At 40.1% G+C, this 22,989-nt stretch overlaps 1 protein-coding gene across 2 annotated transcripts in view; it reads right to left on the bottom strand.

The window, feature by feature from the left end:
* Positions 1 to 7,308: 7,308 nt before the first annotated feature.
* Positions 7,309 to 22,989, bottom strand: part of SLC45A4 (solute carrier family 45 member 4) — a 77,212-nt gene continuing 61,531 nt past the window's right edge. For both annotated transcript variants that reach the window (XM_026646776.2, XM_026646781.2), the window contains exons 3-8: positions 17,675 to 17,863; positions 13,873 to 14,052; positions 11,155 to 12,227; positions 10,968 to 11,067; positions 9,227 to 9,438; positions 7,309 to 8,188 (exon numbers count right to left, since the gene is read on the bottom strand). In XM_026646776.2, coding sequence (XP_026502561.1) covers positions 7,826 to 8,188; positions 9,227 to 9,438; positions 10,968 to 11,067; positions 11,155 to 12,227; positions 13,873 to 14,052; positions 17,675 to 17,863 — 2,117 coding nt within the window. In that variant the 3' untranslated portion in view covers positions 7,309 to 7,825. The remainder of the gene's footprint in view (positions 8,189 to 9,226; positions 9,439 to 10,967; positions 11,068 to 11,154; positions 12,228 to 13,872; positions 14,053 to 17,674; positions 17,864 to 22,989) is intronic.

The following is a 22,989-nucleotide window of genomic DNA, read 5'->3' on the forward strand; positions in this document are numbered from 1 at the left end:
TAGATCGGGATAAGACTGAAATGCATCCAGTCTCCAACTAGACAAAGTGAGCTAAATGCTGAGCTGGCGTAATGGGTGCAACTCCATTGACTTCCATGAAATTGCACCTACTTAGACCAGTTGTGAGTTGTCCCCATGAGAAAGGGTTCAGAATAAAAACCTTCCAACAGACTAATAGCATTGGAGGTTAGAAGTGAGACAATATTTAGAGAGCTTCATGTTGCAAGTTTGCAAATGTCAGCTGGTAGGGCTAGTCGGATTACTGATGTGTCTGCAGAAGCCTTCAAGACTCCTTCAGGCTTCAGTCCTGCCAGTTTACCAATACAACCGAAGTGGACGGTCAATTTGAACTGGTTTCTTTGGACAAAGGCAGAGAAACACTGGTTTCAAAGCCAAGCTGGGGTTGGTTTCCTCCAGATTAAAAAAGTGACTGTGGATTCAAACGTGCCTCCCAGCAACATGGATCCTGAGTGGGTCAGAAATATAGGCAAAGTTGTTGCCTAGTGATAGGTGGATCACTGTACCATCTAAGGTAATGAACTATGGATGCAGAACCACTGCCTCTTCACCGGAGCAGACCAGTTTCCAGAGCATGAAGTCTGTAAACGTGCTAGGAATTAAAGTCCCCAATAGCAGTCTCTGCAACACAAGGTACCTCAGCCAGTTCACAGAGACTAAACGGGGGTTTGCAGCCAAGCAGACTCTACAAGGCTCAGACTACAAAGTATGGTATGCAAAAAATCAAGGTATAATAGTACAACCCAAGGCCAGTATACTAGTGACATACTTGGGTTTTATTATTTTATAGACTTGCTATTGAAAATGATAAATGAGCTCAAGTGCCTTTTAATGGTCTAGTTACAGACTTACGTTTTTGATAACTCAGTAAGTGACAGCTTTTCATTACACACAGGACTGGTTCAATCCAAAGGAGAAGACCCAAGCCATTCTGCACTTACGTAGGTTTACTACGTTCCAGGCTGGTTTTGGTGTTTGACAGATGGTATGTTCTAATATTTCTCGCTGTGTCATGACCAGGTCACAAGGGTTAGTCAAATATGTGAAGGGTGTAACGTGTTTGGAGCATGGTCGAGGCCTGAACTGTAACACTTTGTATTTAAATGTTTACACAACACAAGGTAATTAAGAGACTCTCAAACTTTGAAAGGTTGAGGAATATTATTTTCATTTGACAGTTGAGGAATGCAAAGAAGAGCGGTTAAATGACTGGCCAGAGACGGCACAGAAAGTGAATATTAGAGGGCAAGAGTTCTTGGCTCACTCTTAAAACCAAGTCACACCTCATTCACTAGTGACTCGTACTCTCCAGAACACTTGGTTGAGATAGGCACCAGACATGCGTTTTCAAGGACAGTACCGGCCCTTGTACTTAGGATTCAGACATCACACAAACTCTTATTTAAATGTTTATTAAGATTGAATTGTAGAACAACAGATTGGAACACAATGCAATGTGGAGTAGAGTATTTCTAAATCCATTTTTTTCTATGCATAAATGAGAAATCAAGATTATACAAAAAAAAGAGAACAAAGTGCAGAACACAGTAAAAGTTTCTCATGCAATAAAGTTTGACCTTAAAAACAGAAAATAAGCTTAACAGTGTAGAAATAAAAAAAATATGCTGTCTACTCAAACACATTCATCTGTGACATTGCTTTTCTTTATCCCTTTTTCCTCATAAAACTTAGTATGTGTTTAACACACGCTTATAAACATTGCTAAACTCAGCAAGAGCTATTATACTGCCCCAACTTAATAAGTTGATAAAAAAGTAGTTGTCATATGGCCAGTTCACAATGGAACCAAATATTTTTTTCATTATGAGATGCCTATATGCAGCTTTCTATTAATATGAGGCATTTTAAATAAGCTAGTCAATTGGCTACCAAAAGGGTTTGGTGTCCATGTTACATCAGAAAGAAAAATTAGGAACCACCAATTTGTTCAGAGTTAATGCCACCTGGGGTTTGTTCTACTAAATACAACTTGGAAATAATCTGGCACTGGTGGGTATTAAATCAATAACGCTAATAGTGTTTTAGGGGTACATTCCTAGATCTTTAAATGTGATTTTAAAATCTGAATAAAAAGAGCCAGAGTTCATCAAACGTGGACTCGTGTGGTGGGTTCTCTCTTAAGGAAGTTTGCACTGGAGGCCTATACGTTTGTATTAGGGTGCAATATTTGCTGGGGAAAAAATTTGTTTGTAGTTGTGTTACATTGACAGTAGCTACAGCACTACAAGAAGTCTGTGTTTACTGCTGGCATCAGAAATGACAGCTCCTATTGTCACTGGGTTAATCAGGATGCTGTATGATGCAACAGGTTTTCAGTCCCCTGTGCATAGACAAAGCTATTTGTCTCCCCAGAGGTCCAAAGCAACTGTTTGCAGACTGGAAGGCCAGGTTAAAGGCAAGACAAATTTGAAGGTTGTTCAAGTCTAGAAATTCAAATCAATCTTACAGGAAATTATCTTCCATTTAAGCAGGGCAAAACCAAGCATCTTAATGGCAGTACCTTTCTACCCTGACTGGCTGAAGTCACGCATTAGTGACATTGTGAAAAGAGAATGCAGTCCTTCTCGGATCCAATTTCCCCTTGCTGAAGTGAAAAATCCCTTCAAATAAAAACAGAGAGTTTAACATCTGAGTTAGTAGAAGATGCATTTGCAATATGCTTATTCTGGATGCAACATGAGAAATAGAAAACTCTGGGTAGCTTATCCTTTCAGAATGACCCTTTTCAATGCAAATTTACAAACTTGCAGTGTGGCGGCTTAAGCTCAAGGACTATATATAGCCATAAAAATCACCTTAAGGAAAAATAAAATTTGGTATTTCTTACACAGTCATCAATACCATTCATGTGCAACATTTGGCGTGCATTACATTTATTTGGCCTATCAACAGAAAACAAGGGAAAGGCAGCTGCAAATAGAAACAATCACTCTTCCACAACAGATACTTCAGATGCTTGGAATTTCATGCAGGTGTTCTTGAAACAGGATATAGATTTTATAGCTTAGTTCATCTTGCAGCAGACTAAGAAGTGGGGAAAATGGGAAGAACTCAAGTGAAAAAACAACATTACTTAGTACAATTTAGGAAGAGCCTACACCACCAAGGATATTTTGGCCCAAACTATATAGTTCAGTGCCTAGTTTTACCTCTAGCTCAGTCACTGAAAGTTTTAAATTCTATATATAAACTAGAGGTAAAACTAGGTACTGTCACGCAACCAAATCGCATTAAATTGCAGTTAGGAAAAATATGGAACTGTTGAAGAAAAAGAATCTTGACTATCAAAATAGGTTTCAAGGAGGGAGCCCACCAGCTGTGCTTCTGTTGTCTCCAGCGAAACTATTTAACTTTCTCCTCCCGCCATTTGTAAATTTAGTCTTATTCCAGAGAGCTGCAAATGGGTATTAAGGACCCAATCCAAGGCCCACTGGAGTGAATGAAAGTCCTTCCATTGACTTCCCTTGGCTTTGAAGCAAGTCCTACATCACCAAAACCCAAGATTAGCGATATGGGTTCTAGCGAGACTACTTAGCCTTAAATGACCTACTTCCCAATACTGCCACCTCTGCCATGTAGTTATTCAAATGCTCTGGGACAAGAGGAATTCCTCCTAGAGTGAGACTCCCCTCGCCCTAGTATCCATGCCCTTTTTATAAAAAAAATTAGCTTTCTGGGGAATGTTTGGCATGTTTGACAACTGAATCTGTCAGCCAGATTTTCCATAGTGAAAGTCACTCATATAACTGGCTAGTGATGGGGAAATTCTGATTTCCAGGAGCAGGAGTCTATGTTCAGAGTGTCCCTGCTGGTCAGACTTCTGAGGTGGGGAATGTTCCATATTTTACAAACAGGCCCATCTACGATAGGCCAACAAGGACACAAGAGATTCAGAGAGTTGTAATTTGCACCGGATTTGTTGTTTCTCCTCCAAATGCTTGTTTGGACCTTGTTGTGAAAGGCATGCGTCTTTCCTCACCAACAGTTGTCCTGAACTGACTGTTGACAGAGTGGATCAGAGATAAATCAGCTTAAAATTATTTAAAGGTTATTTAGGTAATAAATCTCCATGAAAATAATTTGAGTAATTGGAAGAAAACATTCCTAAGAAATTATTGCTTCTATTTTTTGAAATCCTTACTGGGCTGCTTGGTTCAAATACGATTCGACTATGATAAACCAAGGCAGCCAATTCAATTTTATAATTTCCAAAAATGGTTATGTTCAAGCCTCTCTGACTTTATGCAGCATAATGCTAGCCTTGATGCCTAGCAACTGGATCTCTCACACAAAGAGACTTTTAACTAATTTAACCTTTTAAGAACATGAACCTAAAGCTGTCAAGTGTTATCAACGAAGATTTTTAATGAGTGGATGTAACATACTATATGGTACAGAGAAACACAGGAAGAATTAAACTACCAAAACTTAAACCTGCTGAAGTATGCATCTTATTTGCTAGCATACAGAAGATGAAGTGGACTAAGTAGTAATAGTGGCAAACCTAAACACTATTTAGAGTCACCAGGAAGTCAAACAGCTCCCCTCAGCTTTCTTCCTCCCTTCAATTCCACAACAAGACATAAGGTGATTACACTTTAAGGTTGCACTAGTCAAACCCATCAAAGTAATCATCTCTTTGCAGGTGAAGATAAGGGATAGGATATGTTACCTACCCCAAGGAAAAGCCTGGGCTACAAAGCCTGGGAATCTCTCAACATCAAAGAGCTCTAGAATTAAAAACCTCCGACAATCATCACTAGGAAGCAACCTGTCCAAGTTCAAAGCTGAAAAGCATCTTTAATTTCACCAGGCTCCATAACCTGGCTAGGCTATAGAACTAGCTACTTCGGTTACAATTCACTGAAGGCCTAAGCAGGGCTACCCAAACCTGAAGTATTGCCAGCAGGACGCAAACGTGTTTACACTGAATGATTGTTTCCCTGGGACCTTCACTTTGCTGCAGCGCAGTAAAACGTTGTGCTACAAAGCAGCATAGCTAGTTTACATTTTAATGGGATAATCTAAACAATGCTTTCCCAGCCCAAAATATGCACATTCTAGTCTCCAATTCTTAGGAAAGAGGTTTGGTAAAGACTGGTCAGCACAAAATTCCATCTGACCCGATTGAAACCCTCTGGATCTGAAATTGACTCCACCCCACAATCAAACCTTCACCTCCCTATTTTTGGGGGGGGGGGGGGGGAGGGAGGGGAGAGAGTAAGTGTGCATGCGCCCAGCTCCAAAAAGCAAAGTTTTATGATCCCTCTATTCGCTATGTAGCAAGAGGCAGTCAACTGCTCTTTCCAAGGCTAAATCGTCACCAGTTGGTGATGCCAGTGCACAGTTTGGCTCAAGAAAGCGCTATGCTGGGTAATGCTAATTTAAATAACATCCAGTGAAACATTTGTCAAGAGGAAAAAGGACCAGATTGGTATTACAGATTAAATTGATAGACAAATCTCACACGCAAAGGTAACTTTAAAACTTGTTTCTATGTGTAAGTTACTAAGAACTACTGACTGCGTCCGTTTAACAAAGAAGCAGAATCCTTAGAGTATTTTAAAATAAAATATTGATGCCAAACTTTAAAACTGTCTAATTAGGTTTGTATTTCACAGGAATGCCAATTTTAGGTGAAACAGCACTGCAATTCTGTTATATGTGAACCCTACTAGACTATATACAGAGATGATAAAACTCACTCCAAGAGTTCAGTGAGAAATATTTCTAACTGATTTCTTCAATAAGGTCTTAAATGCTTCAGTAGTATTATTCTCCTGTCTGAACACAAAATTCAGAAGTGTTCTAATAAAAAAATATTCACAGGAAAAAAAAAAAAGATTTCTTTTTCTTAACACACTTCAAACAAGAGTCCTGTGCAATTCTGTATACGTGGTGGAATTTCATAGCACTCAATGTAAAAACAGTATATTCACTCCTGTCAGAGACATGAGTACTGCCTAAAATCCTTCAGCTAAGAAGTAAACATATGATGCCATCAGTAATTTATCAACGACATTGGCAAGACGGCCAGTTAGCTTCAACTACACCAGAATATAGATCTTCTCTTAAATACACGTACGATTCAAGTAATTAAAAACAGCTTGTCATTTTGAAATAGATATAACTTTGCTTTTGAATGACTACTGCAGCATGATTCAGACATGCATTCTAAAGTACTGCAACGATTTAATGAATTTGAGGCAGCAGAAATATTACAACAGTGGTCTGGATTTGCCTGATTGAACCTGTGAACTCGCTGTAGTCTCTTCTATTCCATGTGGAAATGAGTAAATAGAGTTACGAACACTTCTTATAAGGAAAGGACTGGAAGTTTGGTGGTTTTGTTTATAAAGACACTTTAAAAGGCTGCTGCGTCCGAGTTACGTCTACCCCTGGTTTTGGGCATTGCTAAAAATTCAGTTAAGCATTTAAATTAAAATAGTATCTTTCCTATCGCTCGTCACTGAAAGTTTCTTTGCACTGCAGCTATGTCCTGAATCCGGAATTAGACATCAGGACAGCAGCTCAAAAGAGCTCCAGCATACGACTCCTATGTAGGGACAGGAACTGCATTACATGCTCCTGGATTGGATTTTAAGGACCAAAACTCTTTCTGACACAGATTTTGATATAACCAGACTATGGCATAAAGTTATAGAGGTAGGCCTTCGGTTTACCTTGTTGTACTGACACCGACTATACTACTGTGATTCCCAACCAGAGGGTTAAAGGATCCTAAAAGTGCAATCAACAACCTCCTTCCCCTCTAAAGAGAATTCTCACATCAATTCCATGAAGGCAACTGAATGAAATTCCCTTCTCCATGGCAGTTTCATCAAAATGAGATGATCAGCTTTAAATACCAAGAGAAAAATCAACCCTAGTAAGTTCAACACACAAAGCTCCCTGCTAAAATTGTCACAGCACGTTCCAATGCCGCTTGGTAAATTCTGCACTCACTGCAAATGCTTGCTGCAAGTGCTGATCACCTTCCCAGCTGCTGTTACTTCCAACAGCAGCTAAACCGTACACCCAATACCATCCATTTCTGACAAGCAGCAGTACTTGGGAACAGATTTGTTGAACGGTTTGAATAAAAATTGACAGCAGTTCTCTTAAAACTGTAGTAATTGCTTTTTAAAAACAAGTAATTGCAAAGAAAAATACTTGGTAGTAATTGCACCCACTAAAATAGGATGAAATCCAAACAAAATGTTAAAAAATTGTAGCTGTAAAAAAAAAAATTGGGTGAAAAAAAAAAAAAAAAAAAAAAAAAAAAGGCATCTATGCATTTGATTCACCTATTACATTAGCAAGATCTGAAATGTTCAGACAAAAAAATTAGCGAAGCCTAGGGTCAAAATAGCTTTTGTTTTCAATTACAGTCTAAAAATTGCAAGCAACCTTCATTTTTCTAAACTGCTAATTGTATACACTGTGAATCTGTCATGACATTTTCAAAAACATGCAAGAACAAACAATGTACCTGCAGATTTATATATTTGAAATCTGTGTGTTCTTAATTTAAAAAGTGTTCAGAAGTGACAATTTCTAAATTGTAGAGAAAGCAATCAGCATACTAGCTCTCTGTTCAAACCTATCCTAGGACTACAGAATTTCATCTACGTTTTCGCATGAAAGAGCCATTTTTTGCTGCAATTTAAGCAAAAAGTAACTATTGAAGAGAGTCAGAATTTTTTTCCTTAAGAATGTCCTCATTCATGCATCTGCATTCATGCACCTGAACTGCTTGGAATGTGTATAAATAACAATGACCAGTTCAAACTATTGACTCGCTTTCTAATTCTGATGAGGCTGCCCCTTTACGCGAGAGCTTTATAGCAGTTGGTTTCTCTGCATCCACACCATTGCTTTCGGTGGTCTCTGGAGGGCTCAGTCCTTTCTGTTCTTCCTTTGGGTCCTCTGTGACATCCGGATAAATCACCAAAAATGTAGCGGTTAAAAAGCCCAGGAAGGATCCTACTGATGCCACCATTGGAATAACCTGGACTGTGCCTACTACATCCACCACTCCACCAAGTGCTGAGGCTACCAGGATCTGGGAGATGTAAACCTGGCATGACAGGATAGCACAGTCTATGCCAAATCCTCGCTTTGAGTTTCCAGGGCTGTGGTGAATATACTGAAAGACAAGGAATATACATTAGAAGTCAGGCATCTAAGCGTTAACAATCTTCCCAGACTTCCTGAACCACATCCCCATCTGGACACACCATCTCTCTACCCAAGGGGGGGGGGGGGAAATGCGGAATGGTTAAACAGGCAACACTTTCACTTGAAGATTAAATGGTACACGGAGGCGATAAAAATACTACTATCCACACAGCTCCTATTAAGGTCTATCAGCTATATGGAATCCGTTATTGTGGAGTGATAATTCCTGCTTATTTTGCAGGAGACAGGCCATTAATCACTCCAGTTTAAGGGCCTTTGCCATCACAGTTGGCTCAAAATTACATTTTATAAGAGGTCATTTTTTAAATGAATTGACCAATAGAAACTTCAATGATTTTAGACCGTGTCGATGAAAACAGATGTGTCCAAGAAGTACTCTTACAGGTTGGAACCCAAACACAGCAGTACTAAGAATCTGAAAGTGAAGTTGACTGCACTTCTGTTGTCCTGACTCATTTCCAGCAGAATCATTGCACTTACGATACCTGGGATTGTATCTCCAGACTATTATCAGAACCTCTAACAGGTTTACAATACAGCAGATGGTGCTTAAATGGGACAGCTCTGTAGACAGCCTATCCTCCCAATTAAGGAGACAGGTCCTTTAACAAAAAGGTTGGCCAAGATTTAAGACCTAGCAATGAATGAGTGCAATGACTGCATTCATTGCGTCACTTTTTCATCATCATTTGACCACTCCTTTTTAATTAAAAGGCCTGCGCTCATATTTCATATGCTTTTAACCCCTTTTACACCATCACTTAGCAACTTGGCATCAAGCTCACGTGTCCCCCCGACCAGAGTTTATGCTAATTGTGGCCTGATTAAGTAGCAGTCATTGCTGTTCACTATCAATCTTTTCTCTGGGAGATGCCCCAACAATGCATATATCCCAAGCACGTGGGTGTGGCAGATCTATTTTGTCACTCACACAATCTAAACAGAGAGGTGCAAGTGAACTGCTGTGATTAAATATTTCACATACCTCTTTAATATCATGGTATTGTCCTAAAAGCGCATAAGGACAGTAGGATATGCTCATAGAGACTATTCCCATAGTGCTGATCATTATCATAGCAACGTACACATTGGGGAACATAGCCATCACTGCAGTTCCAATAGCAAAACCCAGTGTGCCCAGAATGTAGATCACCTTTATACTAAGGTCGTAGTTGTCCAGGTATTTTTGTAGTAAAGCTGCAGAGAATTAAAAACAAAAATCAAACACATTATCAGTCTACTGAATTACGTTTTACAATACTCAGTCCTTCAGTCTGACATAACATTTAAGGATTACATGGCACATTTTATATGTTCAGAGTGTTGAACAAGCACTATTAATCTTCACCACCTACCTAGAAGGTAGGAACATGTTATCCCCATTTCAAAGAAGGGGGAACAGACACAGGTTAAGTGACTTGCCCAAGGCCACAATTCAAGCCTGTGGCAGAGCTGGGACTAGAATTCAGGTGTTGCAGGATTCCAATTCAGTGCTATCTTGGTACCACTATATGTGATCAATGGTATTAACTAACATTTTCTGCTAAAGGAAAAAAAAAGTGTCCAGATATTTTGAGCAGAGGATAGATTCAGTTCCTAACTCAGAGATATTTACTAAATTACATGCTTTTGATAATTAAATAAATAATCCAGCCCCAGAGCCAGACTTCCTTTTGTATTTTAGAATGAGACATCTGGCTGGACATGCCTGAATAATGAGATGGTCCCAAGGATATTAAATTGTAATTCAGATGTGCATATGCACCCATGTGTGGGCTGCAAAAGGCAGATTTAAAGTAGGTCTAAAGCTCTATATTACAGTGTATTTCAAGTGCAAATGGTAGCTCTAAAGTTTATAGGATGCTTATCTGCCAGAAACGTAACACAGATTCATGTCTTAGAATGGTGTATATATAAAGAACAGGCTTAGAACAGTTTTATTTATTTATATTAAATAAATAAACAAACTGTTCTTTATATATACACACCATTCTAAGACATGAATCTGTGTTACGTTTCTGGCAGATAAGCACCCTATAAACTTTAGAGCTACCATTTGCACTTGAAATACACTGTAATATAGAGCTTTAGACACACACACACACACACACACACACACACACACACACTATTATATATATATATCTATATATATCAATAAAATTTTTAAACACACAGAAGATTAACATTTTTGATAGGCATAGTTTTAGTTTTCTGATGGCTGGCTGCCTAAAAGTCACAAATGTCCTCAGAAGTGGTTTTAGGTTTTAAATGATTAGAAAGGAGCTGTTCATATTTCTGCATTTGAGGTACTTTGCCATACAGACACTTGAGGAGCCGCCTTAAGACTCCCATTAGGGGGAGGGATAGCTCAGTGGTTTGAGCATTGGCCTGCTAAACCCAGGGTTGTGAGTTCAATCCTTGAGGGGGCTACTTAGGGATCTGGGGCAAAATCAGTACTTGGTCCTGCTAGTGAAGGCAGGGGGCTGGACTCAATGACCTTTCAAGGTCCCTTCCAGTTCTAGGAGATAAATTAAATTAATGGAGATATCCTAATTATAACATGTGAAATGCATTTGCAAGTTTTCTCATGCCCCTCCCTCAATCTTGCAAGAACTGATTGGAAGGTGCACTCTGGAGTCTAGACAAAAAATTCTATTTTTGAGTATCCCGCTCACATGATTAGTGAGAAACACTTCATTGCTTGGCTGCATGGAGTCTCTTACCTGAGCACACAGCAGCAGTCGCAGCATAAATGACCAAGCCCCTGCAGCCCATCTGAACTCCGGCATTGTAGGCATGCAGTTCAGTAGAATTAGAAGGGCCCTGCATGAAACAAAGATTTACCAGCGTATAATCAAAACAGGATAATTACAAGCAGTTCTCCATTGGCTACATAGGCTCTTTGCTCACCTTGGGATCCCCTTTAAAGATGACCTGTCCCATGAAATCCGTATAAAACACTGCTTCAGCAATGATGGAAAACCAGGTTAAGAGGTGACAAAGGCAAAGCCTCAGGAGCTCATTGGGCATTTTTAGCATAGACAGCCACAGAAGTCGGACAGTGGTTTCAGTTTCCCCTTCTTCACTCTCAGTGTCTCCACTAGAATTCGTGGTGCCACTCGGATTCCTGTGCCTGTACCTCTGCCGCTGTCTCTTCTGCATGTCATAGATATCATTCATGCTGCGGGAGGACTTGATCAAGACAATGGCATTGGCCCGTCGGAAACGATAGCGGTGAGAACCTATTTTGCCATAGTAGGAGAAGGTGTAAGATGGCTGACGATAGAACATGTGCCGTCGCCTGCGCATGGAGTTTGAAGTACTAGATTGCTTCATGCCAATCCTAGCATGTCCATTGAGGAGATCTTTTGGTAGGGAGCCATTGTCATTTGGGACTTTGGCTTCATTCAAGTGATTATCAAGCAACATCTCCTCTTTTTCATTTTCCCTGAGGAAAGCAGACAGGCGGTTAAATTTGCACTTCAGAAGTTCCTGGCTGGTGCTGAGGGGAGTGTTTGGGTATGAAGGGTCCTGAAAAATGGAGGGCTCAATGTCATGTAGAAAAAGCAGCTCTGATTCAATTTCCAGAGTAGCATCTGGCATGTGCAGAACAGAATCGCTCTTACTCCTTACAATGTCCACCTCGAGGAACTCCATATCAAGGTCCTGCTCTGACTGAACCTCCTCTGGGTACACAGAGGTCCCATAGGGATCTTCCTCGCTAATTACATTCAGTCGATTCAGAGGTGGAAGGCTGCCACTGAGCTTAACACTAGAAAGTGTATCTGCTTCATCTTCAATTCTGTCTTGTTGAGGGTTATACTGCTCTTCTTCAATGCTAAAAAGGTGAAGAGCAACAGAGACAGAGAAAATAATGGCTGCAAAAAAGAAAAGTACTTGTTCTTGAGATTTAAAAAGGTCACCCAAGAAGGTCTGCATCCAGTCCAGCCCTCCTAACATATAGCCAATGGCTCCTCCAAGACCTGAGGAAGGGAAAAAACAAACAGTTACTATTTTGCTGCATGAAAATAAAGAGGTTACATTCAGTCTGACCCTCCAGTCTGATCTCAAACTTAAGTTTCCCTTGAAATACCATCTCATCTAAAGCACTCAAAGGTGATCCAGAAATATACAGAAACAGAAAGTGAGACATGTAGAAGTTTCCACTACTAAGTTTAAGACAATTTTTTGTTTCATGGGAAGTAGGAGTGTCTGATTACAGGCAAAATATTTTTGAGACTGCCATGAATTATTTTAAGTGGTGGTGCACTGGAATTCTGGATTTCCCAGCTTTAATTTAATAGATATTTCCAGTCAACTCTCAGTCTGGCAATGGGAAGAGGTTCAAGAAATAAAAAGCGGTCAGGCACATTCTCACAAAATGGAAAATTCATTTTGTAAGTCTACAGCATTAGATAAAACTCCGAGACCATATGTGATCGGTTAATCCAATGTTATCACGTGGTAACAAGCTGATGCAATTGACAGAGTACATAATTTCAATACTGCCCTAAACCAGTGGTCCCCAAGCTTTTCCATGGGGCACGCGCCGACGACTAGCCGACGAGGACCGTGGTCGCCGGACAAGCATCCGCCGAAATGCCGCCGTGAAGCAGCGTCATCAAGAGGCGTCGCCGCCGAAATTCGGCGGCATTTCGTCGGTAACGCTTCTTGACGTTGCTGCTTCTCGGCAGCATTTCAGCGGCTGCTTGTCCGGCGGCCAGTAGGCGGGCGCATATGGATGCCCCGGAGGGCACTGCGGCACCCACAGGCACCACGTTGGAGACCCCTGCCCTAAACCCACATATTTCTAATGATGTGGTTCATTTACAACTATGGGAAAACCAGAGTTTTAATATTAATGTCTTTGAGGGAACTGAAACAAATATCCATTTGGTATGTTACCATACATTTTAAATATACACCACACCCAATTTTCCTTTCGGTTACACTGGTGTACGTCCAGAATACTCCAGATTTATTTTAGTGGAATAACTCACTGACAACACCATAACGGTGAAACTTGGGCCAGTTTATTATTTTTTGTCTGTCTTTTCTATTTAGATTTGAAGTACTTCAGGGAAGAGAATGTCTTACTACGTGTTTGCAGAGCACCCAGTGCAACGGGGCCCTTAATCTTGACTGAGTCCTCCTCTAAGTGCTTTGGTAATACAAATACAGGCAGTCCTAGACTTTACGACGTTCAACTTATGACAAACGGCACTTCCGACATTTCTGAACTGACACCCTGATGCAACTTACGACCACTGGTTTCAACTTTACGATGCTCGGTCCCGCAATGGAGTGTATTGCAGTTCTGAGTCACGATGTTTCGACTTATGATGCAATTTACAGGAACCAATTGTGTCGTAAGTCCGAGGACTGCCTGTAATCATATGATGCTTTATCCTGTCTCCACTTGCAAGTATTATTTTGCCATAGCCAGGGTTCTTCATATAAAAAGTATCAAGACCCTCCACACTGGGATGGCTACGATGCAGTATGGACATGAGGAGCAAGTCCAGTGAACATCTATAGCTAATCTTTCAATGAAAGTCAGACAAATAATGACTTGTCAACTTCATGCAGATACAAAAATTACAGGAGAGATACAAGTTAACTGCATACCAGCTGAAAAGGCATGGATATTGAGTGCCATGTCTTGTTCTTCACTGTCCACCACATCTAGTAAATAGGCCCGAATTGGCCCCTCTGTTGCATCAGCACAAAAATCCAATACCACCACCCCAAGCACTGTGAGAACTATGCCAATGGGCTGCTTGTCTGGGACATCTCCAATGGCCAGACCTGTGGGGGGGAAAAAAAACAAACACAGGGGGAAAAAAAAATCTTTAAGCATTTTATCCAAAAGGGGCAAACTGCTCAAAAGCAAGGTTAATCTCCTTAAGAGAAAGGCAGCCAAATGCACTTACTGGAAACATTCCTTTACTGAATAAAATGGCCATTTCAGTTCTTTGGCACAGCTTCTTGCATGGTCTGGGGCAGAAGATACGTTTTTACATTTATGAGAATGACACTTGTTTCTCAAGAGTTTCTCTGTTTTAAGCACCTCAGAAAGTATCAGCTACTATTTTTCATTTCTCATACATGTGATCCTCCAAATTCCAAAGGCAGTTTTTGTGAAGGGTGGCCAGGGTAGAGAGGTCAGCACCCACAAAATTACATAACTGGTCGAAATACTGGTTATAAATGCAGTTATACGAGTTTCATTTTTCCCCATTCAATGTTATAGATTGCACCCTTCAATATAGAGCACTCCTAGATGGTCCCGCCGGCGTAAGCTACGCTAATGGTGCATTCCAAAAGTGGAAATGTGCAGAGGCCACTCAAACAATACTGCCCATTTCTCAAAGGCCCGCAATTGCTTCTGTGTTTTAAAAAGAATCCTATGGAACATATTGAGCATGATGCTATTACATGTATCTCTATTCCCTCGGCAATACTGCAACGGCCCCGCCATAGTGACAAAAGGGTAATAAATTAGGGCTGTCAAGCGATTAAAAAAATTAATCGCAATTAATTGCACTGTTAAATAATAATAGAATACCATTTATTTAAATATTTTGGGAGTTTTCTACAATTTCCATTACAACAGAATACAAATGGTACAGTGCTCACTTTATATTTATTTCTGATTACAAATATTAGCACTTAAAAAAACAAAAGAAATTGTATTTTTCACGTATTATAGTGCAATCTCTATCATGAAAGAATTCTACATTTGTAAGTTCATGTACAAAAAATAACTGTATTCAAAAACAATGCAAAACTTTAGAGCCTACAAGTCCACTCAGTCCTATTTCTTGTTCTGCAAATGTAAACAAACTTATTTGTCTGTCTGAGTGACTGGCAGGAGATAATGCTGCCCGCTTCTTGTTTACAATGTCACCTGAAAGTGAGAACAGGCATTCGCATGGCACTGTTGTAGCTGGCATTGCAAGATATTTACATGCCAGATGTGCTAAAGATTCATGTCCCTTCACGCTTCAACACCCATTCCAGAGGACATGCGTCCATGCTGATAACAGGTTCTGCTCGATAACAATCCAAAGCAATGCGGACTCATGCGTGTTCATTTTCATCATCTGAGTCAGATGCCACCAGAAGGAGGTTGATTTTCTTTTTTGGTGGTTTGGGTTCTGTAGTTTCTGTATCGGAGTGTGCCTCTTTTAAGACTTCTGAAAGCATGCTCCACACATCGCCCCTCTCAAATTTCAGAAGGCACTTCAGATTCTTAAACCTTGGGTCAAGTGCTGTAGCTATCTTTAGAAATCTCACATTGGTACCTTCTTTGCGTTTTGTCAAAACTGCAGCGGAAGTGTTCTTAAAATGAACAACAACATGTGCTGAGTCATCATCCGAGACTGCTATAACATGAAATATCTGGCAGAATGTGGGTAAAACAGAGCAGGAGACATACAATTCTACCCCAAGGAGTTCAGTCACAAATTTAATTAACACTTTTTGTTTTTTTTAAATAAGTGTCATCAGCATGGAAAGCATATCCTCTGGAATGGTGGCCAAAGCATGAAGGGGCTACAAATGTTTAGCATATCTGGCATGCAAATACCTTGCAATGCCAGCTACAAAAGTCCCATGTGAATGCCTTTTCTCACTTTCTGGTGACATTGTAAATAAGAAGTGGGCAGCATTATCTCCCATCGATGTAAACAAACTTGTTTGTCTTAGCGATTGGCTGAACAAGTAGGAGGACTGAGTGGACTTGTAGGCTCTAAAGTTTTGCATTGTTTTGTTTTTGTTTTTGAGTGCAGTTATGTAACAAAAATATATAAAAAAAGACATTTGTAAGTTGCCACTTTCACAACAAAGATTGCACTACAGTACTTGTATGAGGTGAATTGAAAAATACTATTTCTTATCATTTTTACAGTGCAAATATTTGTAATCAAAATATAAAGTGAGCAGTGTACACTTGGTATTCTGTGTTGTAATAGAAATCTATATATTTGAAAGTGTAGAAAAACATCCACAAAATATTTAATACATTTCAATTGGTATTCCATTGTTTAAAAGTGATTAAAACTGCAATTAATTAATTTTTAAAATCGCGATTAATTTGAGTTAATTGCCTGAGTTAACTGCAATTAAGTAATTACTTTAAAAAAAGTGTTCTAAAAGTTTGAGAACACAGACCACTGACTGATTTAGTAAAAATGTAATCACCAGAAGATGAAATGTTGCCAAGTAAAAGTTTTAGCTGATGCATTAAGCTATGTTTGCCAATATCAACAGATGCAGACCTAAACTAACATGCAGAGGTAACTTAAATCAGAATGAGCTTCCTCTTTATCTATTAGGAGGCCTGCACTCAGATGGCTTTCACAAATTTGCAGGGGGACAAGGAATAGCAGGAGCAGAGAGACAACTAGTGGACAAAGCAACCACCACATCATATATTACCCATTCCTCCAAGCATTAACATTTTCTTGCAGGGACTAAGTCTAAGAAAACTGGTAGAGCAAAGCAATGGAAGTTGCTCATGTCTAATAAGTAGACATGATTTGTTTATTAACAGGAACAGTTTTTATCCTGGGCAAACTGTAGGAAGTTAAAAACATCACATGGTAGGTCAGTCAGGCTTTGGAAAGGTAAAATGCTGACCCAATGCTCAGTTCGCTTCCTGAAATATTAAGACTTCTGTTAAAAATAGAGCTGTGTCTACCACACAAATAAGAGCAAAAGAGTTATGGCTCGGTTCCTTGCTATTGTATCAATCCAAAGGTGATGTAAATGTTTGCCCAAATTTACTTGCTGCTGCCAGTCCCATACTAAATTTCACAAAGATTCTCAGATCCTAGATTAAATCTTGTAGTAAACTATGTTCTAAGCAAACAATTTATTTTTAACAACTTTGATGGGGACTCGGGAAAAATTATTTTCCCACATACAGTTTCTGATAAACAAATATTAACAGTGTTCTGGACATTTTCAATACCAGGACTAAGAAAAGAACAAGAAAAAGTGAAAAGATAATTTTTGAAATAATGCTGGAAACAGGATGTGTTGCCAGATATGCATTAAAGGGAAAATGGAGCACAACAGGAAACATTTCCCTGTGAACAGGTTGCTACAGTTTTCCCATGTCAAGAACTGGCCGAATTCATCTTAGCGTCTGCAAATATGCTGGCAACCACTATTAATGACTAGGTATTACCAGTTACAGCTAGGCTTGCAATACATCTACTCTAGTATTTAGCACAATACTGTAATTTTTGAAAGAGAAGAAACAAAGTTCGGGATAGTTCACATGTTAGAAATCTCAAGACTATATATTAATTTAGTACTAAATATCATATAAATCAACCGCATATCGTCTGTTTCTTATATAAATATTTTAGATCCAAGACTGTAGCAAAAGAGGAATGCAGGTGATTTCCCCATTATTTACCTATAACAGAGCCATTAAGGAAAAGTGCAACACCAAAGAGGACACCAACGCAGAGAGCAAGAATAAAAGGCCGCCGGCGGCCCCAGCTCAGTGTGCAGCGGTCACTAGCCGAACCTATGAGTGGAGTGAAGATCAGGCCCAGGATGGGGCTAAGGAACCAAGTGAGGCTGTAGTATTGTTCAGGAAGACCTAAAACAAAGACAAAGAGGGTTCACAGATTACATGGTGGGCAATGAACATTTTAGACCTAACTGGATTTTCTAGGTTTATAAAAGGTATAACACATGAACAACAATACGTCTGTCTCTAGTAATCACTCTCCTGAATACACAACTGCATTAGATTCTCTAACTGGCAGAGAACTCACAGGAGTTAGACAAGTTCTAGTTTCAATTTAAAACCAGATGCAGCATGAAGATTACAGTTAACATATCTGAATGGCTGAAATAAAGGTTATAAAATGAGTAGCATTATTTAGGAGTCGGTGGAGAGATGTCATTAGTCAATGCCATCCAAAAGGCTATTCTGTTAGTGTGTGTATATACTCTGATTTGACCCTGTAGGGAGAGCAAAATAGAGGAGTCCGTGTCAGCTGTGTAGGAGTTTAGCAGGATGATTTTGGGACTTTACTTGTACACGGACATATAAAAACAGCAGTGAGCCTTTTGACATTCTTGAAGAATTACCTGTAGGCCACTGCATCTGGTATTTCCCCTTCTTGCAGAACTATTGATAACCAACTGATGCAAGTCTGAGAAAAGCAACATTCAGGGCTAATAAAGCTTTAATATCTTGAGACCTATGGACAGTTTTACAGCCATATAAGTGTTCTGTTTCCCATATAACCTTCACCAAGTAGTATATATTCCCTGGGCTCAGTTTTTGAAAATTGGACTTGTATATAAATATCTCAACGTGTTAAAAATGAAACCAGTGCCCTACTCATTGGTACAAAATTATAAGCACAGCAAAGTGTTTACTCCGGATAAAATTGAACAATGGACAAAAAGCAATTATTTGATAGCCCTCAGAATGGATAAATAGGTTGTTCCTCTCTAAAACCAAAAGGGTTTTTTGTTTTGCCTTTCTCCTCCTCAAAAAATTGAGTTCTGTGTTCAGGACTGAGGGGGGAAGTGAAATGGGTTTACCTGGGAAAAAGCTAGTGCAAGTGATGAATAACATCCGGAGAAAGACAAGTGAACAGAAGGAAGGAGACCAACAAAAACACAAAACAAACACCAAACCAACCACACAAGGGGAAAAAAGTCTACTACCCATATTTAGTGTGAGTAATACTGTCCTGCAGCCTATAGATGGCTGGAGTGCTTCAGAGCAGGTGTTACTCTTACTGAATGTATGTTCAGAAGTGTTTTCCCTCTTTAATACAGCACTACCTCATATACCCTTTTGAGACAATTTACAACAAAGCAATATGGGCAAAATAGTCCATTGTTTATTGTCTAAGTAGCACAGAGCCTAAAAAATGCCAATATTCTAATGCTAAAGAAAAATACTCAATTCAAAACCATAGGTAGTGATCACAACTGTTTGATCTTTACCACTGAGGTCAAGCTGCACTTCATGTTTTCATCCTGTGGATATTAGTTATCAAGTGGGATTATGACAATCATTCAGAAAAACCCATATGGTAGTTCAGGAAAGTCTAATCTCATTGCTATTTAAAGTATCATCAAATCTTGACTAATATGATGACTTGTTCTATGAGAACTTGGTTTCCCAAGATAGCAGGAAACAGTATGTGGTACAGTAAATAAGCTATATAGACAGAATTTAGTTGTTGCTTACTAAAGAAGGGTATTTCATCCTAAAGACTCTGAATGATGTTCTGAAGCTAAGAACCTCTGTGTGATGGGACCAGCTTTTGCCAACTGTACCATGTTCACAACCACAGCTGCTCGGTCCAATATTGGGCTATTAAGTTCATCAGACCGTACTTGGAGCTTTGTCAGGACTTCTGCTACTCGTGGAAAGGCATACAGAAGCTTTCTTCCCAGGGGATGGAGCAGGCACTCTTTGATAATAGTCCTTTCTTGGTTGGAGCTGAAGACCAGCAGCGCCCTGTTCAACTGACTGGCAGACATCCACCTCCAACATCCTCCACTAGAAGAGGATCTAGTCTCTCCTTGATGTAGATCCCACTCATATGGCTTAAGTTAGCTTGCAGTTGTGTTCTTCTGTGCTAGCTATGAGAGAACTACCAGTGGCCTATGGGACAAAGCTCAGAGAGACGTGCCAAGGGAACTACAAATAGATGGGGCTGTGAGACCAAGTGTTCACACCATGGCTCAGGCTGCCACCTGCTTAGCTTTTCTGACAGGCTGATGAAGTCTTGGATATTGGCCATGGGTGGGAAGGCTTTGAGTTGAGCTACGCCTAGAAGGGAGCACCAAGATCTTGTGGGACATGTGAAGTTTACCTCCCAGCTTTCAGGGACAATTAGAAGTTAACAGCTCTGATCTTGGCTTTCCTCAATCTCTGCTCAGACTACAGCTCTAGCTTGCATCTACACCAGCCAGCTCCCCTCGCTGAGCCTATTACTGGTAGAGCACTGCACAAAGTCAGCCAGCAGGGGTGCACTCACACAGGAGTAGGTCTTAGGATACAGTCCTGCCTGGGGGCCAGCCTCTGCTTGCACACTGGTTTTATACCAGTGTTCATTCCTTTGGCTTCACTAGTTTACTCCAGTATGAGAGCAGAATCAGGCCCTGGATGTTTAACATGTACCAAGCCAGACCATATAAGAGGTTAACACTTATGCATGCCTCAGCTATTGCACAGGCTGGAGCTAGTTCAATGCAGACACCAAGCACAGGAGGAGGAAATTCTTCAGCACAACAATGTACAAAGCTCAAAGCCAGACAGGTTTTTAAGTCACTTATGGTTGGATGACTTTTTGCACCCACTACATACCTGCAGGACATAAGAGGAGAAGGAAACGCCCAGCACTGTTTTACCCCCTAGAAATCCCCTTTCGTCAGGTTAGCCCTGCATCAGTGGTTCATGTCATGTGATGCAGCTTGTTATAACAAGTACTACCTTAAAAGACATCCAGTAATTACTGTTTCATTAACATAACTGGTCTGTGCAGAAGTCACCATGACATGAAACAAGTCAAATGCCACCTTTTGAACATATGTATGCTGGGAAGAGTTTAAATTTTGAGCTTCAAAACTGGGTAATTTTTGTTTTGGGACATTTATTGACATCTTAGCTCAACTCAGAAAGGCTTAATCTATTTAAGCCAAAGAGAAGGTGTTGCATGCTAACCATACAGCTTCACCAAATAAACACAGCTGAAGACATCCAAAGCTAGCAAAGTTTCAATTACTTACCCTGACAATATCAATCTATTTGAAGTCACAGAAATGTACCAGACATGTAGGTACAAAACAGTACATAAAAATTCAGACTTTCCTCTGGTATTCCATCCTTCAGTTAAGAGAAAGGAACTTGATACAGCATTAGCTTGTATATCAATCTTTAATCCGATTTGAACTGATCACTCAGGTACAACATTTAAATTCACTTTTAAACCTTTTCCGTCAGCTGCAATAGAATTTGCACTTCTCTAAATTCTACAGACAGGGGACTGAATTTGCATGCTTTGAAGCAAGGTTAATGAATTGCAAAGAAAGGTTACTGAACTGTTGCACAAAAGTCACAAGATCCTTTTTTTTTTTTTAAACCAATGATTTTATTGCTAGCATTACTTCTTTCTGTTTACTACTTGCAAGGTCAGCTTGTTTCTGGACATTATGTAAATCACAGAATAGTCAAAAGTCAGGCTAAGACAAATTGCTGTGATGAAAGTTTACAGTCTTAGTTGCCAGAAGCTAGGCTCCTAAATCCACATATAAGAGGCACTGAAAACTTTAATTTGCAATAGTTTCAGAAGGGGCTTAGTACTTTGGGGGGGGGGGGGGGGTAGGGGAAGAGAGAGAATAGGCCATTTAGACACCTAAAGTAAATATGGTTTTAGATGTCCAACTTTGAAATTTTTCAGCACTCTACTTTTTAGTAGCCAGAATATTCTTCTTTAGAAATGTATTATAAAGGCTTGTGCAAAACTTGAGCCACAAGCAAGAGAAAAATTAAGAAGTACAACACCTCCTGTTTTTCTGCAGAGCTGTCAAGGCACCTAAACTTGAATGGGTCAGGGGTAACTTTGTAGAAATGGCTTCTACAGTGATTTGACCATTGTACATTCATTTAGTGGTCGGAAGAAGGGAAACCTTTGACATCAGAGTATAGGCTGCAGCTGCACCTTATCTTGTCTGACTAGCACTACCGCTCTCTGCCATTACAGTTCAGCTGCCACATGTGAACCTTGCATCCACCCTGCTGTTTGCAGGTCAGAAGTTTGCAACAGCACACCTCTTCCCACCAAGATTCACAGTGGACAGAGAAAGGCATGTCTGGCTTCTCCAAACATTGAAAGTATGCCTACACTGGGAGGGCACCTCCCAGACTGGACTGACAGGGTGGTGTTGGCAGGGCTCACACTAGTGCATTAAAAATAGCAACATGGACTTTGCAGCTTGGGCTCTCAAGCATGCAGAGGGAGGGGATGGGTTTGAGCGCCCGAGCTCCAGCATCACAGCAATGTCCAGACTATGATTTTTAGCACGCTAGTGCAAGTCCCACAAACACAAGAGTGTTGCCCCAGGCTGTGAGGCTCAATCCCAGACGTAGGATAGACCTACCTTGCCAATTCAGTGTTCGTAATCTCAACAAGCCTCAGCGGTGAGACTCCTCAAGACATCTCTCCTAGATGTTCTTCATAAAGGCCCAACTATCTGCATGCCTAAGGGATTTTATTTTTTGAGGAACAGAGAGGAGCACAGTTGGGGGAGGGGGGTACTTTCAAAAATAGCATTTTGGTCACTCCAGTAGTGCTAGGTTTTGTATAGCAATAGGCATTTTCTGTTACAGTCAAAAGACAAAAGACTAAAGACACTTTTGGAGTAGTTATTGACAAGAGTCTGTTTCTACTTCTATCCTAGCATATGAGTTACTAATAGCAAACCAGTCTGTCACAGTATTTTCACATGTGTGCACACACACACATACCATTAGGAGAAAATAAACAGAGGGAATTTGAAAGATGAAGCTGAAGTGCCCCAAAAACATTTAGACACTGCATAAATAAAATAAATAAATGGAGATCTCCTAGAACTGGAAGGGACCTTGAAAGGTCATTGAGTTCAGCCCCCTGCCTTCACTAGCAGGACCAAGTACTGATTTTACCCCAGATCCCTAAGTGGCCCCCTCAAGGATTGAACTCACAACCCTGG

The sequence above is a fragment of the Terrapene carolina genome, unplaced genomic scaffold (genome assembly GCF_002925995.2).
Source record: "Terrapene carolina triunguis isolate 2854851 unplaced genomic scaffold, T_m_triunguis-2.0 Scaffold58, whole genome shotgun sequence".
Lineage (NCBI taxonomy): Eukaryota > Metazoa > Chordata > Testudines > Emydidae > Terrapene > Terrapene triunguis.